The sequence below is a fragment of the Macaca nemestrina genome, chromosome 6 (assembly GCF_043159975.1).
Source record: "Macaca nemestrina isolate mMacNem1 chromosome 6, mMacNem.hap1, whole genome shotgun sequence".
NCBI classification, from domain to species: domain Eukaryota; kingdom Metazoa; phylum Chordata; class Mammalia; order Primates; family Cercopithecidae; genus Macaca; species Macaca nemestrina.
The window spans coordinates 25,462,573-25,480,677 of NC_092130.1; the positions used below are offsets into that span (position 1 = coordinate 25,462,573).

An 18,105-nucleotide genomic window follows, 5' to 3' on the forward strand; every position below is an offset into this window, starting at 1 on the left:
TTGGTTTTCTCTAAAATGATACCTTTCTTTTGCCTACTGAATCTAAAGGTAATAAACTTCTATGGTTTAAAAAGAAAATCAAACAACACAAAAATGGAGAAAGGAAACATTTTTTTCCTACTTTACCCTCCACTCCAGTCCCCTACTTGAATAATCCAGAAAACTACTGTGGACAGTTTATGATCTATCTTTTCAAATTTTGTAAACTATTTAATATTAATAGAACTGTATTTTCTAAATTCTTCCGGAATCTTGTATTCCCACTCGACAGTGTATAATGCACATCATTTATGTATTTGAACTCATTTGGTTTTTTCAATTGTGTATAAGCTTATTCACAAAAATATCTGGAAAGAGAGATACAAGATCTGCAGTCGGTTTTTTGGATGAAAGATTACAGATGACATTGACTTTGTTTTTAATAACCTTTTTCTCCTTTAAATAATGAAGAAATCAGAGCAAGAAAGTTTTCTCTTTGGATACTTAAAGGGTAATGTAAGGACTCCTTTAACTATATGCCGCATTTCTTATATTCTCACTTGGGAACTCTTTTTTTGTAGCTGTGCTGGCACCCAACCAAGGAAGGTTGCTTAGCTTTTGGAACTGATGATGGAAAAGTGGGATTGTATGACACCTACTCCAACAAGTAAGAAATGGGTGATTCTTCTTCCATTGTGGCCCAGGGGAGCCAAAAGATTGGACACCCCTGCTCAAGAATAATCCCTCAGTTTCCTTTTCATAGCATTGCCTTTTCAATTTGAAGACTACAAATCAGTTGTTTGGTAAACTATTCCACATTTTGCACTTGTTAGTTATCTCCTTGTGGTAGCTTCTAACTCATTTCCCTGTTCCCTATATTTCGTATGAACTAGAAGTTATGTGTATAGCTACATTGTCCACTACAGCAGTCATTAACCACAGGTGATTACAGAGCACTTGAAAGGTGCCAAGTCCAAACCGAGATGTGCTATAAGTGTAAAGTACACCGGAGTTCTGAATCTTAATATTTGAAAAAAGTTAAAAGTCTCTTAATAATTATTTTATTTTTTATTACATTTTAAATAATATTTTGAGTCTGCTGAGTTAAATAAAATACATTATTAAAATTTCTTTTTTTTTTTGCTTTTTTTAAATATGGCTACTAGAAAACTTTAGGTTACATATACCGTTCATATTTGTGGCTTACATTGTTTATTTTTGTACGCTGCTGCTCTAGAGGCTTGATTAGAATCCAAACCTGTGTTGTTCAGTTTGGTAGCTGTTTCACATCTCCATGTGAAGAGATCACCAAACAGGCTTTGTGTGAGCATCGTGGCTGTTTATTTCACCTGGTTGCAGGTGGGCTGAGTCCGAAAAGAAGTCAGCAAAGGTGGTGGGATTATCATGAGTTCTTACAGGTTTTGGGATAGGCGGTGGAGTTAAGAGCAATGTTTTGGGGGCAGGGGGTGGATCTCACAAAGTACATTCTCAAGGGCAGGCAGAATTACAAACAAACTTCTTAAGGGTGGGGGAGATTATAAAGAACATTGGGCCAGGCACGGTGGCTCACGCCTATAATCCCAGCACTTTGGGAGGCTGAGGCGGGCAGATCATCCGAGGTCTAAAGTTCGAGACCAGCCTGACCAAGATGGAGAAACCCCGTCTCTACTAAAAATACAAAATTAGCTGGCATGGTGGCACATGCCTGTAATCCCAGCTACTCAGGAAGGCTGAGGCAGGAGAATCGCCTGAATTCCGGGAGGCAGAGGTTGCAGTGAGCCGACATCGCTCCATTGCACTCCAGCCTGGGCAACAAAAGCAAAACTCCGTCTCAAAAAACTAAAATAAAATAAAATAAAGAACATTGATCAGTTAGGGTGGGGTAGAAACAAATCACAATGGTGGAATGTCATCAGTTAAGCTATTTTCACTTCTGTGGATCTTCAGTTGCTTCACGCCATCTGGATGTGTACGTGCAGGTTACTGGGGATATGATGGCTTAGCTTGGGCTCAGAGGCCTGACAGTAGCCACATGTGGCTATTTATACTTAAAGTAATTGAAATAGGAATTCAGTTCCTCAGTCTCCCCATTTTAAATGCACAAGAGGCATCTGTGACTAATGGCTACCTTATTGGACAACACTGTTCTAGACCAGGCGTTGGTGAACCATGGTCCATGAATTAAGAATGGTTTTACCTTTTTAAGTGGCTGGAGAAATATCAAAAGAATATTTTATGACATGTGAAGAGTAAATAAATCAGATTTCAGTGGCTGTAAGTAAAATTTTATTGTGACATGGCCACACTCCTTTGTTTACGTTCTGTCTGGCTGCTTTCATACTACCACAGCGGAGTGGAGTAGTTGTGGCAGGGACCACATGGCTAACAAAGCCTGAAATATTTACAGAAAAGGTTGGCCAGCCTCTGTCTTAGATCATTCATTTCTGAGTGAAAATCATTTACTGCAGAGCTGTCCTTTTTTTTTTTTTTTTCTTGAGACGGAGTTTCATACTTGTTGCCCAGGCTGGAGTACAGTGGTGCAATCTCAGCTCACCAAAACCTCCACCTTCCGGGTCCAAGCAATTCTCCTGCCTCAGTCTCCGGAGTAGCTGGGACTACAGGCACCTGCCACCACACCCGGCTAATTTTTTGTATTTGTAGTAGAGATGGGGTTTCACAGTGTTCACCAGGATGGTCTCGATCTCCTGACCTCGTGATCCGCCCACCTCAGCCTCCGAAAGTGCTGGGATTACAGATGTGAGCCACTGTGCCTGGCCAGAGCTGTCCTTTTTATATGCAGTTCTCCTCGTGTAGAACCTACATGCAGTTGACTATTTTCCTTTTTTAACTCTCAAATAAAACATTATTTTAAGGCCTGGCACGTTGGCTCACGCCTGTAATCCCAGCACTTTGGGAGGCCGAGGCAGGCGGATCACGAGGTCAGGAGATCGAGACTATCCTGGGGAACACTGTGAAACCCCATCTCCACTAAAAATACAAAAAATTATCCAGGCGTGGTGGCAGGTGCCTGTAGTCCCAGCTACTCCGGAGACTGAAGCAGGAGAATGGCGTGAACCCGAGAGGCGGAGCTTGCAGTGAGCGGAGATCACGCCCCTGCACTCCAGCCTGGGAGACAGAGCGAGACTCTGTCTCAAAAAAAGAAAAGAAATATGCTACAGTATAAATTAGCCTGTTTATAAAATATAAATTTCTTTTAGAAATTTTGATTTATTTTTTAGCATGATTACTATAAATTTGTCAGATTAATGGAAGTAAGTCAGCTGCTAATTATTCATAGGCTCTGGAATTCTAAAATCATACAAAGAATGTATGATAATTTATGGTAAAAGAAATAACAGTACTGCCTGGTTTTTTCCTACAAAGTTAAGCATTCTCTACTGACACATCACATACTATTACCACAACAGCCTTCGAAAATACTCTTAGGAGTATGCCTTCTTTAAAAGACAATCACAAACTGAAAATCTCTCTACCCTGAAATCTTGTCTCAGTTTAAGAAATGTTAATGGCACAGAGTAAGTCTAAAATGACTTGTCATCTTTTATATGACTGTAAAGTGAATACATTCGGGTGTTGATAATATATGTTCTGGCTAGATGGGTAGGAGTAACATTTTTTGCGGGGGTAAGATATGTTTGGGACTTAATCGTTTTGGTAGTAAATATCATTATTTGACATTTAAATATAATTTAAATGTAAATCTTATAATTAATTACTTTACATTTGGAGCAAGATATTGTTGAATTATTTTTCTCCAATTATTAGTAGTTACGTTTATAAGGGGGACCTTTTAGAAGAAGATGTTCTGTTTTTCACTATGCCTTTTTGTTTAAATCTCCGTTTGTTCTCTCTCCCCGCTCTTCTAAAGGCCTCCACAGATTTCTAGCACATATCATAAGAAGACTGTATATACTTTAGCCTGGGGGCCACCAGTACCCCCCATGTCACTTGGTAAGTGTCTGAGCAATTCCGTAACAAATATGAGAGTATTCTTCCTTCAGTTTAATCTTAAAATATTAAAGATGGAAAGAGTCATAAATGGTCTAGTGCACTGACTGCTTTTGTGGGCTGCTTATGTCCCCAGGGGTTCATGAAGACAGTAGTGGCAGACGATAAATCACAGTTCCTGGGAGAAACCATTTACCCATAAGAAGCTTCCCCAAACTCACTAAAGCATTGTTTCCTCTATTTGATCGGGACTTTTTCATTGTATATGTAGTTATCATGCTGGATCCTGATACGCAGTCTAATATTCTTCACTAAAACTTACTGTCACTTTTTAATTTTATCAGAATTAGAACGATACTTCAGTATATTAATGGAATAATATCTGTTTTCATCCACAGGAAAAGCAAACTTAGAGTTTCTGAAATGATCTCTTGCCTTTAATTCAGCATTCTACTCCTTTCCCTCTTCTAGCCCCTAAGCCTTGTCTTTCTATTTCTTATTCCTAAAATAATGAGTCTTTTCTTTTAGCTTTTTAAATGAGTGTATTCATCAAAAGTCTCTGATAAACTTTTCTTAACCATCTATGATGAAACATCTGTAAATGTCTATAGGAATTGCATTACATAGAGAGGATAAGTAGATTTATCATAACTCAAGTAGCATTAGAATTTGTAGTTCATTTATTCAACAAATGTTTACTGGATATTTGATTTGTGATCTACCGGTGGTAAAAGTAAAACTTGCACTTACAGAAACCCACCAGAATCACTGCTTGTTAAAAATTAAGAGGATTGCTGTGATACTAAGGAAATCACTGCTTTGATGACATCTCATTGTTATAAGACATAGAAAGTCCTACTGTGCTATATAATTCCCAAAGAGTACTCATTTCTGGAAGAAAAAGCAAATTCTCAGAAGCCTTGCTTTGAGAACATATATGTTTGTTTTCTGATCCCAGCTTTTGGACCCCTATTATTGTGAATACCAGAAGAATGTTTAAAGCAGATATGTTGCATCACATAAATTAACCTAGAATTATAGTAGTATAGTTTTTTTACTTGCTCCCAACAACTGTGTTCAGATGGAAAGAACAGTGATTTTATTCCAGTGTATTAGAATGTTTCAAATATATAGTTCTTTTGAAACAACTATATAGTATGATATAGTCACACTACAGCAACAAATAGTTAAGCTGGTGAAGTACAAAACTGGTACGTTTCTTTTCTTATTTCATACAGGAGAAGGAGACAGACCTTCCCTTGCTTTATACAGCTGTGGAGGAGAAGGGATTGTCTTACAGCATAACCCCTGGAAGCTTAGTGGAGAAGCCTTTGACATCAACAAACTCATCAGGGACACCAATTCAATCAAAGTGAGTTCTTGTGGTCCTAAAGTCTTTTCTTTCTACATCACAGATCCCTCTGGGTTTCCCATCCTGCAGAATAAATGATATTAGAGATTACCATCATCATAGTAAGTCAGATTTCTTAAATATTCTTATAAGGCTGTGCGTGAATTTGTGAGTTATGTATCTTAGGAGTCTTTATCCTTGAATAAAACAAGGAAGTACCTCTCAGACAGTGAGTATGAGGCAAAAAAAAAAAAAAACAGAACCACGGAAACAAAAAAGGTTTGTCTCAATTGCAACAATGATTTATTATAAACTTTCAGGTGTTAGGTATAAAGCATCCTTTTCAGGCCAACTACTTTCACCAAAGTGATGCCGTGGTAAAAATAACATTAATATAGTGTCCAAATGCAACTGCGTGGTGTTTTACTCAAGACAAAATTGTCATTTTGTTTTTAATTTTCTGGTAAAATGATTTTAGATTTACACAAAGCTACGAAAATAATACACATAAGTTGCTTATATCCTTTATCCAGATTCCCATGTTTAATTACATTTGCATTATCATTCTGTCAATATGTGCCAGAACTGTCTTTTAAAGTCATACCTTAAATGTTGAGATTTCCTTACCCTTTCTTTTCTTTTTTTTTTTTTTTTTTTTTTTTGAGACAGAGCCTCGCTCTGTCGCTTAGGCTGGAGTGCAGTGGCATGATCTCGGCTCACTGCGACCTCCGGCCTCCTAGGTTCATGAGATTCTCCTGCCTTAGCCTCCCAAGTATCTGGGACTGCAGGCATAGGCCACCATGCCCAGCTAATTTTTGTATTTTTAAGTAGAGATGGGGTTACACCATGTTGGCCAGGCTGGTTTTGAACTTCTGAGCTCAAGTGATCCACCTGCCTTGGCCTCCTTACCCCTTTCAAATGAGTATTTTTATTTATTTACTTATTTATTTTTTGAGACAGAGCCTCGTTCTGTCACTCAGGCTGGAGTGCGGTGACGCGATCTTGGCTCACTGCAGCCTCCACCTCCCGGATTTACGTGATTATCATGTCTCAACCACCTGAGTAGTTGGGATTACAAGCACGTGCCAAGCCTGGCTAATTTTTGTGTCTTTAGTAGAGACAGGATTTCACCATGTTGACCAGGCTCTGGTCTCGGACTCCTGGCCTCAAGTGATCCACCCACCTTGGCCTCCCAAAGTGCTGGGATTATAGGCATGAGCCACGATGCCCAGCCCCAGTGAGCATTTTTATATTGTTGCTCATTACTTTTACGGCTAGTATAAAACTAACATTTAGTTATAAATTGAAATGTCTATTATATTCCCTCATTGTCTTTAATTTTATCTAAACATTAACATTCAGCAATGAATAAAAGAGACAAAATTCCTGTTCCTAAGACTTTTAGTTTATTAACACTTGAATGTGTGGATCAGAAGTTCATACTAGGAGTCTGAACTGGAAATAGAAATTTGGAATCCCTTCACAGTAATGATAGATAAAGAAGCTGTGGGCATGTATGAGTGGGCTAAAGAGACAATTAACAAGAGAAGGCGGCCCAGGCAGCCTTGGGGAACACCAGCATATAGATATGTGAGGGAAATGATTCAGGGAAAGAAGCTTTGAAGGGATAGAAAACAAGGAGAGTCTATGTAGCTTTCTTTAAGGACCCATGGTCCCCATGTTGTCAAAGCTGATGGGCACAGATCAGTTTAATTAAGTATATATTTCACAAGGTTAAGCATTGTAAACATTTAGTACTTATTGGCCTTGGGGGTTTTTTGTTTTGTTTTGTTTTGTTTTTTTGACCCAGTTAGGAAATGAGAATTAGAATGCGTGTTCTTAGTAATCCTTTGACTAATTATGTAGATTATTTACAAGAATAGCTGTTGTATAATTAAAACGTTTTTAAACTCTAGGGGTTTTTTTTTTCTCATGCTGTCATTGTTGATTTGTGAGATATGTTTATAATCAAGATTGGTTTGTTCTGCTTTCTAGTACAAATTGCCTGTACACACAGAGATAAGTTGGAAAGCAGATGGCAAAATCATGGCTCTTGGCAATGAAGATGGGTATGTATTTGCTTCTTTAAGATACAAAAATTTGTGATTGCACATACATTTGATCACAAGCTGACTAATACCGTCTGTAACGTTAGCTGGGGAGGCCCAGTTGTATTTGGTATTTTGGTTTATTCTTGATATTCCTCTGCTGATCTGGGAGTGCCCTCTGTCTTTGAGAACTACAGAATTATTTAGATATTTTCGGTCCATTGAGAGTATTTGACTACACTGTATTTTGGCTGTCTTGTGCCTCACAAAACGGTCACCTCCTATGTTGAACTGCCTAAATCTCACTCCATTTGTTTAAAGTAAGCCTAGTCGGAAATGCTTTTTAGGTCTGTGTCCTGACCAGTGTTAATCATAGTAACAGTCCTAATTCAGCCATTGATCTGTTAATTCTTTTAGCTTCTCCGTATCATCATTTGTCATGAAGGCCTGATGAACACAATTTTATCAAGCATCGTTAGAATGCTAGGAGATTGTTACACTGAGGTAGTGTGGAAAGTTAAAATTTTTTTTAATTAGTTTTTTTTTTTTTTTTGAGAGGGAGTCTCGCTCTGTCACCCAGGCTGGAGTGCAGTGGCGCGATCTCGGCTTGCTGCAAGCTCTGCCTCCTGGGTTCACGCCATTCTCCTGCCTCAACCTCCCAAGTAACTGGGACTACAGGTGCCCGCCACCTGCCTGGCAAATTTTTTTGTATTTTTAGTAGAGATGGGGTTTCACCGTGTTAGCCAAGATGGTCTCGATCTCCTGACCTCATGATCCGCCCACCTCAGCCTCCCAAAGTGCTGGGATTACAGTCGTGAGCCACCCCGCCCAGCCAAAAATTAATTTTTTTAAGAAAAGAATTGTTAGGATATTGCTAGAATTTTTAAAAGCTGATTATACTTTTTGGAGAATAACTTTTTATACTTGATTTTTTATGAGAGAATGATCTTTGCAGTAATAGAAAGGGTTATCCTTTTCTACCTCATCTTTCCTTGACTGATGGAATGAGGGAGCTACTGTTTGCACTGTAACTTGTAATTTGATCATCCATCTTTCTTGTTTTGATGTGTTTCTTATTCCAGATCAATAGAAATATTTCAGGTTCCCAACCTGAAACTGATCTGTACTATCCAACAACATCACAAGCTTGTGAATACCATTAGCTGGCATCATGAGCATGGCAGCCAGCCAGAGCTGAGCTATCTGATGGCCTCTGGCTCCAACAATGCAGTCATTTATGTGCACAACCTGAAGACTGTCATAGGTAACTTTGGTTTCTTTCATACTGGGGATGATACCGTTTGTTCAGCTACTTTCCATTCTAATCTTTGTCACTTTTTACTTTATTTTTGACATTATAATAAATATTATTTTTACTACGTTTTCTGTTTCAAAAGTAATAGATTCATCTTATTTTAAAATTCTTTCAAACATGACAAAACTGGTAACAGAAGCTGAAGTTGGCCAGGCATAGTTGCTCACACCTGTAATCCCAGCACTTTGGTAGGCCACAGCGAGATTACTTGTGGCCAGGATTTTGAGACCAGCCTGTTAAACAGTGAGGCTCTGTCTCTACAGAAAATTAAAAATAAAAAACAAATTTGCCAGGTTAGAGGTGCACGCCTGTAGTCCCAGCTACTTGGGAGGCTGAGCTGGGAGAATCATTTGATCCCAGGAGTTTGAGGCTGCAGTGACCTATATTTGTGCCACTGCACCCTAGCCTGGGTGACAGAGCACACCCTATCTCAAAAAAGAAAGAAAAAAAATGAAGTTAAAAAAATTATAAGATAAAATCTTATTCAATAACCATTGTTACTAGTTTGCTGCATATTTTCTCTAGATTTTATAAAGTCATAGCCTACATATGTATATACATTAGTATATGTTAATAGGTTTGCCCTCCTGTGTACTTGTGTGAAAGAATAATCTTTGTTCCTAGCTAAAAAGAAATTACTATATATAATATATACTGCTTGCAGTTTTTTTCTCTAAATTTATAATATTTATCATGGACATCTTTTTATGTCAGTATATAAGGATCTATTTTGCTGTTATTAACAAACATCTGTTGGCCAGGCACGGTAGCTCATGCCTGTAATCCTAGTACTTTGGAAGGCCATAGTGGAAGGATAGTTTGAGACCAGGAGTTTGAAACCAGCCTGGGCAATGTAGTGAGACCTCATCTATACAAAAAATAAAAATTAAAAAAAAAAATTATCTGTTCATTCCATTATATGGGCATACCATAATTTATCCATTCCACAATTGAATGACCGTCAAATTATTTATTTATTTATTTTTACAATTTAAGTACTATGACAATAAACTGCCTTATACATATATTTTCATGAACATGGTTGAATCATTTTCGTACAGAAAATTCTAGAAGTGGAATTGCTAGGTAAAAGAATGTAGTTTTTTATAGTTATTGTTAAGCAGCTCTCCAAAAACATTATGCCATTTAATACTTCCTCCAGCAGTTTTTGAGTGTTACACACAAACACAGGACATATTCTTCATTCCCGTGTTTGATTGCACCTGATTCTTAAAATCCTGTGAGGGTGATAGGTAATGTTATCCTCATTTTCCCAGTGATTAAACTGAGGCCCAGAAAGGTTAACTAACTTATTCGAGCAAGTATCATCGCTAATGTATGATAGAGCCTAGTTTCAACTTTAGAGTGTCTAATTGCAGTGTCTGTATGTGTTCTAGCAAGTACTATTCCATGCTTAATGAGTTAACTTTCTTTTCTTTTTTTTTTTTTTTTGAGATGGAGTCTTGCTCTGTCACCAGGCTGAAGTGCAGTGGGACAATGTCGGCTCACTGCAACCTCCACCTTTCAGGTCCAAGCGATTCTCCTGCCTCAACCTCCCAAGTAGCTGGGACTACAGGCACGCGCCACCATGCCTGGCTAACTTTTTGTATTTTAGTCGAGACAGGGTTTCGCCGCATTGGTCAGGCTGGTCTCAAACTTCAACCTCATGTGATCTGCCCGCCTTGGCCTCCCAAAGTGCTGGGACTACAGGCGTGAGCCACTGCGCCTGGCCTATAATGAGTTAATCTTCATATGGGTATGATTTATTCCATAAGGAATCTTAAGTTTCATTGAGGCCCCTTCGGCGCCTGGGAAAACCATAGTAGGTGGTCATAAGAGCCATTTTTAAATATGAGTGAAATGGGATTACTTTTTTTTCTAATATGAAGAAATTATAATCTGACACTAAACTGTTTTCAGAGTGCTAGAAAATATGTGCTCTCAGCCATAGTGAAAATAGTTACGTTTTTTATTTCTCTAGAATTTACTTCAGTAGTTTTCAAAGAATCCTATGTGTAACAAGAAAAAATATTTTTGGTTCTAGTAGTGACTCTACTGAGTTAAAAGCCATATGGAAAATGTATTAAAATGTAGATGTATTTTCCTAGTAATAAATAGTGACAGTATATAACTAATGAACTTAGGTTAGAAAGCTGATTCTGGTCTTTACGACTATTATTGGGATTCTAAATTAATCATCTACTTCGTATCATATCTACTAAATAATAGAGAAAGGAAGAAAACTGGCAGAATCCATTTCATTTAATTTTTACCTTCTTATTTTGAAATAATTTAGACTTAGAGGAAAGTTACAAAAATTGTACAAAGAAATCTCATATTTTTTCCTATTAATAGATGCAACAATTTTTGATGTGTTATCATATTGGCTTTATTCTGTGTGCGTGTGTGTATATAGTTTTTCCTACCCATTACCAGTTAGTTTAACTTAATGTACAAGAGTTTCATCTTTCCCTTAAAATATATACACCTATTATTTGTCAATTTAAACAAATAGTTTAGGCTAGACGTGGTAGCTTATTCCTATAATCCAAACACTTTAGGAGGCCATGGCAGAATGATCACTTGAGGCCAGGATTTCGGGACCATCCTGAGCAATGTAGCAAAACCCCATCTCTACAAAAGTTTTAAAAATTAGCTGGACATGATGGGTACCTATAGGCCCAGTTACTCACAGGCTGAGGTGGGAGGATCCCTTCAGCCCAGGAGTTGGAGGCTGCAGTTAGCTATGACTATGTCACTGTACTCCACCCTTGGCCATAGATAGAGTAAGACCTAAGCTCTTTTAAAAAAAATAAAATAATTTAATCAGCCACCCATATCCTAGTTGTGTCAGTTGATCCAATAATGTCCTTAATAGTAGTTCTTTTTTTCTGCAGCGCAAATTCAAACACAAGATCACCTATTTGCATTTTGTTGTCATATCTCTTTAGTCTCCTTTCATCTGTAATAATTTCTCAGCCTTTTAAAAATTATTTAGGCCAGGCGTGGTGGCTCACGCCTATAATCCTAGCACTTTGGGAGGCCAAGATGAGTGGATCGCCTGAAGTCAGGAGTTCGAGACCAGCCTGGCCAACATGGTAAAACCCCATCTCTACTAAAAATACAAAACTTAGCTGGGCGTGGTGGCACGTGCCTGTAATCCCAGCTACTCAGGAGGCTGAGGCAGGAGAATGGCTTGAATCTGGGAGGCGGAGGTTGCAGTGAACTGAGATCACACCATTGCACTCCAGCCTGGGAAACAAGAGTGAAACTCCGTCTCAAAAAAAAAAAAAAGTATGTATTTATTTTTTAGAAACTGGGTGTCATTGTATTGTTCAGGCTGGAGTGTAGTGGTGCAGTTATAGCTCACGACAGCCTCCAACTCCTGGGCTCAAACCATCCTCCCACCTCAGCCTCCTGAATAGCTGGTACTACAGGCGCACACCACAATGCCTGGCTAGGTTGGTTTTTGGTTTTTGTGTTTTTCCTTTTTTTTTTCAGTCTCACTCTGACACCCAGGCTGGAGTTCAGTGGCATGATCTCAGCTCACTGCAACTTCTGCCTCCCAGGCTCAAGCAATCCACCCATCTCAGCCTCCCACGTAGCTGGGACTATAGGTGTGCACCAACACACCCAGTTAATTTTTGTATTTTAGTAGAGTCAGGGTTTCTGCAGGCTGGTCTTAAACTCCTGAACTCAAGCAATTTGCCCACCTTGGCCTCCCAAAGTGCTGGGATTATAGGCGTAAGCCAACATGCCTGGCCAAGCCAGACTTTTTAAAATCTTACGTGACATTTTTGAGGAAGATAGGGCACTCGTTTAGTAGATGCTTTCTCATTTTGCATTTGTCTGGTATTTTCTCATGACTGTATTCAAATTACACATTTTAGCTAGAATATCCTATAAGTGATAATGAGACCTAACACTTCTCATGGTAATCTATATGCTAAGCACTGTGGATGTGCCCACGCTCTTAATAACTAACAATGTTGCCTGCTAAAACTCACCTAGACTTGGGAGGCTGAGGCAGGAGAATTGCTTGAACCCGGGAGGCAGAGGTTGCAGTGAGCCAAGATTGCGCCATTGCACTCCAGCCTGAGCAACAAGAGTGAAACTCCATCTCAAAAAAAAATCACCTGGAAAATGTATGGCAAAATCTTGATTCTTGCCATGTGAATGCCTTCCTGGATGTACTTTTTGTTTTGTTTTTTTGTTATTATTAGTAGTAGCAGTGATGTCTCTCCCTTGCCTTTTAGAGAGCAGCCCTGAGTCTCCAGTGACCATTACGGAGCCCTACCGCACCCTCTCAGGGCATACGGCCAAGATTACCAGTGTGGCGTGGAGCCCACATCATGATGGAAGGCTGGTGTCTGCTTCCTATGATGGTACAGCCCAGGTACTATTGTGTCCTTGTCCCTGTGGGTCCCTCACTGTGTACTCTAACAAATTCTTTCGTCTTTTCCCCTGGTTGTGAACAAGTTTTCCCTCCCCCATTATCATCTACAGAAGGAGATTTTCTGGCTTTATTTTAGTTTCTTTCATTCCACATAGCTGGGCCTTCAGCAGGCTAAGACTGGGGTTTTTTTACTTAGATGAAGGGGAAAGTATTGATAGGAACTAGCTAACTAACATTTTTACAGATTTCATTCTGACTCCCTGTCAGTATGGTGGACTAATATGTATGCAAAGTACTGTCTTCTGTTCAGACACTGAAATGTTGGCTAAAAATCACAAAACAATTTTTAATAATAAATTGTTAAGTCAGAAATGTCCAAGTTCTAAATAAGTAAAGATGAAATGCCAGGCCAGATCTATGAGGAGGACTTCTGGATATCAGAACTAGAATAGGTGTTAGGAGCTGAGGACCTAACACCCGTGATGTCTGTCTCTCTCAGTGTTGAGTTGTAATTGAACTATCAGCACAAAGCTAAGAGCCACAAAGGGCTCCCTTCTGTGAAACTGAGTTCAGAATAATTCAAGAAATAGAAAGCAGGTTGGCCAATTACTCAAGGAATTGGAGACAAAAGAATCATCTATGAGAAATTAGAACTCTAATTTCTGTACTAGATGTGGGTTATTTTCTTCATGATACCAAAATCTCAAGCCCAAAAGTTAACATACGGTTTTGGTTCGAGACAGTGGAATCCATAGGACACCAGTAGAAGCTCATTCAAAATCATCCCCGTAGGAATGTCTATACATCTCCGAGCACAGAAGTCTCTCACAGGAAATAGTACTCTTCTGAAATTGAACTTCTAAGAGAAAACTCCAAATCATGTGAGGAAATAAGAGGCTGCAGATTGTTTTTTGTTTGTTTTTGTTTTTTAGTTAGAAAACATACCCCCCAAACAATAGAATAACCAGAAAATGTCTATTCGGCCATGTGCTTTTGGGTTTAGGTGTGGGATGCTCTCCGGGAAGAGCCCCTGTGCAATTTCCGAGGACATCGAGGTCGACTGCTTTGTGTGACGTGGTCTCCTTTGGATCCAGACTGCATCTATTCAGGGGCAGATGACTTTTGTGTGCACAAGTGGCTCACTTCCATGCAAGATCATTCCCGGCCTCCTCAAGGTCAGTCAGAATCTAGAGCTTATTTAATTCTTGTTCTCCCTTTCTTAATAATTGAGTTGATCAGGATTGAGCAAGGAAGACATTCGTGTAGGGCATTAGTGTCAGTATGGCAGGTATCTGAGCCTAAGCAAGAAGGCAGCCACAAGGGCTTGAGAACACCACCACCCACAATAGGAAAGAGCATACCTGGCACTCAGATCTTGGTTTCTTTTTTGAGACAGAGTCTCGCTGTGTTGCCCAGACTGGAATGTAGTGGCATGATCTTGGCTCACTGCAGCCTCTATCTCCTGGGTTAAAGCGATTCTCGCACCTCGGCCTCCCTAGTAGCTGGAACTAAAGGTGTGCACTACTATGCCTGACTAATTTTTTTGTATTTTTAGTAGAGATGGGGTCTAGCCATGTTGGCCAGGCTGATCTCAAACTCCTGGCCTCAAGTGATCTGCCCACCAGCCTCCCAAAGTGCTGGGATTACAGGCATGAGCCACCGTGCCCAGCCCAAATCTTGGTTTCTAAATGACATTCTCCACTAAAAGTGTCCGTGGTTTCTTGGATAAATGGCTCTTTCCAGGCTGGGACAGGAAGAATACAAACTGAACCTGGAATATTCTTATGCCACAAAGGAAGGCAGTACTCAAAGAATTCAGGAGACATGTCAAAAGGACAAAAGAAACAGCTTCAAGAGGCTCCCACTGACCAAATCTGGGACAATTGTTGAAAATAAAGTAAGAGGAAAATTCCATTTCTGGCTAAGAAAGATTAATTGGTATCAGACTTGCCATAAGCAACTAGAAAGCTAGACAAAATATATTAAGCAACTGCTGGGCACAGTGGCTCATGTCTATATTCCCAGCACTTTGGGAAGCCAAAGCTAGAGGATCACTTAAGGCCAGGAGTCTGAGACCAGCCTGGCAACAGCACGAGATCCCATCTCTACCAAAAATTACAAAATAAAAGCAAATAGGAAAAATTGGCCAAGCATGGTGGCTCACTCCTATAATCCCAACACTTTGGGATGCCGAGGCAGGAGGATGGCTTAAGTTCAGGAGTTCAGGACTAGCCTGGGCAATATAGGGAGACATTGTCTCTGTGAAATAATTTTTATTTTAAATGAAAGAATATATTAAGCAACTAGAAATTTACACCCAAAGAAATGAAATGATATGTCCACATAAAAACTTGTAAAAGAATGTTCATAGTAGCTTTATCTGTGATGACCAAAAACTGATAACAATCCAAATGTCCATCATCAGATAAATGAATTAATTGCAGTATATTCCTACAGTAGGCTTCTACTCCACATTAAAAAGAAGGTAACAACTGATAAAGAACAAAACTGAATCTAGAAAAACATTATGCCAAGCAGAAGCAGCTAGGCACAAAAGACTACATGCTGTCTAATTCTGTTTATGTGAAATTCTTTTTTTTTTTTTTTTTTGGAAACTTTGTCACCCAGCCTGGAGTGCAATGGCGCACTCTTGGCTCACTACAGCCTCCACCCCCCAGGTTCAAGCAATTCTCCTGCCTCAGCCTCCTGAGTAGCTGTGTCTACAGGTACATGCCTCACACCTAGCTAATTTTTTGTGTTTTTAGTAGAGACAGGGATTCACCATGTTGGCCAGGCTGGGATTGAACTCCTGACCTCAGGTGATCTGCCCACCTCAGCCTCCCAAAGTGCTGGGATTATAGGCGTGAGCCACTGCGCCCGGTGTATGTGAAATTCTTCAACAGGCAAAACTAAACCACAGTGAGAGCAAATTAGTGATTGCCTAGGGCTCAAGCAGGGGGTATGTCTTACCACAAAGAGGCTTGATGGAAATATTAGATTGGTACAAAAGTAATTGTGGTAGGGTGATGTGACTACATACATCTGTCACAACTCATCAATGTATTAAAAAATGGGTGTATTTTATTATATTACCCCTCAATAAAGATGATTTTAAAGTAAGCAAAGGATAAAAACCTTAAAATGTAAATGTAGAAACCTTAAAAATGAAAATAGAATAGTAATGGAAGAATTCCTGAGTCCAGACTGGTACAATAAATAAATGGGGAGAAGCACAAGCTCTTCCTTGTGGTAGGATGCCAACTGGATGTCAAGCTCTTCCTTGTGGTAGAATGTAGAGTGAAGTCCTGGAATTAGAAGTTCACCCTGTGGGCCAGGTGCAGCAGCTCACGTCTGTAATCCCAGCACTTTGGGAGGTGAGCTGATCACTTGAGCCCAGGAGTTTAATACCAGCCTGGCCAACATGACAAAACCCCGCCTCTACAAAAAAAGAAAAAAAAAAAAAGTTCAAAAATTACCCAGGCATGGTATTGCACACCTGTAGTCCCAGCTGTTCAAGAGGCTGAGGCAGGAGGATTGATTGAGCCTGGAAGGTCAAGGCTGCCGTGAACTGAGATTCTGCCACTGTACTCCAGCCCAGACAACAGAGCAAGAGCCTGTCTCAAAAAAAAAGAAAAAACAAACTCACTATTTGGCAGTCATCATGGTAACAATTTTTAATCAAGAAACATCCGTGAATACTAAAACTAGTAGATGCAAATACCTAGTAGTTAAACAGGGGAAATACCCTTTTAGGGAGTAACTTGCAAGACACTCCCTTAATCAAGTGATCAAAGTAAACCAAATGGGACAAATAAAAATTAGCTGCTACCTCATAGATTGCCCTGGATGAACACAGCAGCACTAATGTGCATTCCAGCTAAAGATGCATACCCTAGATCTAGTCATGAAAAACATCTGGCAGACCTAAATTGAGGGAAATTGGACAAAATAACTGTCCTGTAATCTTCAGAAGTTTCAAATTATGAAAGTCAAAGGAAAACCATGCAACTAACTGTTCCAGGCTGAAGGGAACCAGAAAGGCATGACAACCAAATGTACTGTGATCCTCGATTGATTCCTTTTGCTATAAAAGACATCTGGGTAGGCCGGGCATGTGGCTCACGCCTGTAATCTCAGCACTTTGGGAGGCCAAGGTGGGCAGATCACCTGAGGTCGGGAGTTTGAGACCAGCCTGACCAACATGATGAAACTCCGTCTCTACTAAAAATACAAAAATTAGCTGGGCATGGTGGCGCGTGCCTGTAATTCCAGCTACTCAGGAGGCTGAGGCAGGAGAATCGCTTGAACCCGGGAGGCAGAAGTTGCGGTGAGCCAAGATCACGCCATTGCACTCCAGCCCAGGCAAGAAGAGCGAAACTCTGTCTCAAAAAAAAAAAAGACATCTGGGTAAAATTGGCAGAACTTAGAGTGTACGGAGTAGATGGCAGTAATGAGTCATGTTAATTTCTTGATTTCCGTGGTTGTACTATGGTGATGTTGGAGCATGTCCTTGTTCATAAGACACACACTAAAATATTTGGGTGTTGTTGGGCATCATGTTTATGATTTAATGAAATCTCAAAAGCATTTGGTTAATATTGTGGTAATATAACTCTAAAAGTTCATTGGGAAGGAAGGGAATGGGTTAAAATGCTATTAAAGAGTAATGAGATATTGGAGTTTACCACCTAGAGTGTCTTTTAACCAAGAATATATACTTTAGTCTGTCCTTCTTTATTGTGATTCTTGTAGGCAAAAAAAGTATTGAATTAGAGAAAAAACGGCTCTCTCAACCTAAGCCAAAGCCCAAAAAGAAGAAAAAGCCCACCTTGAGAACTCCTGTAAAGCTGGAATCGATTGATGGAAATGAAGAAGAGAGCATGAAGGAGAACTTGGGACCTGTGGAGAATGGTGTGTCAGACCAAGAAGGGGAGGAGGAAGCACGGGAGCCGGAATTACCCTGCGGCCTCGCTCCAGCGGGTATGTGGCAGAATCCTGGGTGTCACTGGGATTTCGTGGTCATGTCTAGGAGACTAAGCTAGGTCCT

General features: G+C 39.8%; 1 protein-coding gene across 3 annotated transcripts in view; it reads left to right on the plus strand.

Annotated features, from left to right (window-relative positions):
- The window catches only part of LOC105482392 (gem nuclear organelle associated protein 5), a 51,287-nt gene that overhangs the window by 11,373 nt on the left and 21,809 nt on the right, over window positions 1–18,105 (plus strand). For all 3 annotated transcript variants that reach the window (XM_011742444.3, XM_011742443.3, XM_011742445.3), the window contains exons 9-16: window positions 561–646; window positions 3,869–3,951; window positions 5,187–5,320; window positions 7,295–7,368; window positions 8,430–8,611; window positions 12,919–13,058; window positions 14,062–14,233; window positions 17,811–18,038. In XM_011742444.3, coding sequence (XP_011740746.2) covers window positions 561–646; window positions 3,869–3,951; window positions 5,187–5,320; window positions 7,295–7,368; window positions 8,430–8,611; window positions 12,919–13,058; window positions 14,062–14,233; window positions 17,811–18,038 — 1,099 coding nt within the window. The remainder of the gene's footprint in view (window positions 1–560; window positions 647–3,868; window positions 3,952–5,186; window positions 5,321–7,294; window positions 7,369–8,429; window positions 8,612–12,918; window positions 13,059–14,061; window positions 14,234–17,810; window positions 18,039–18,105) is intronic.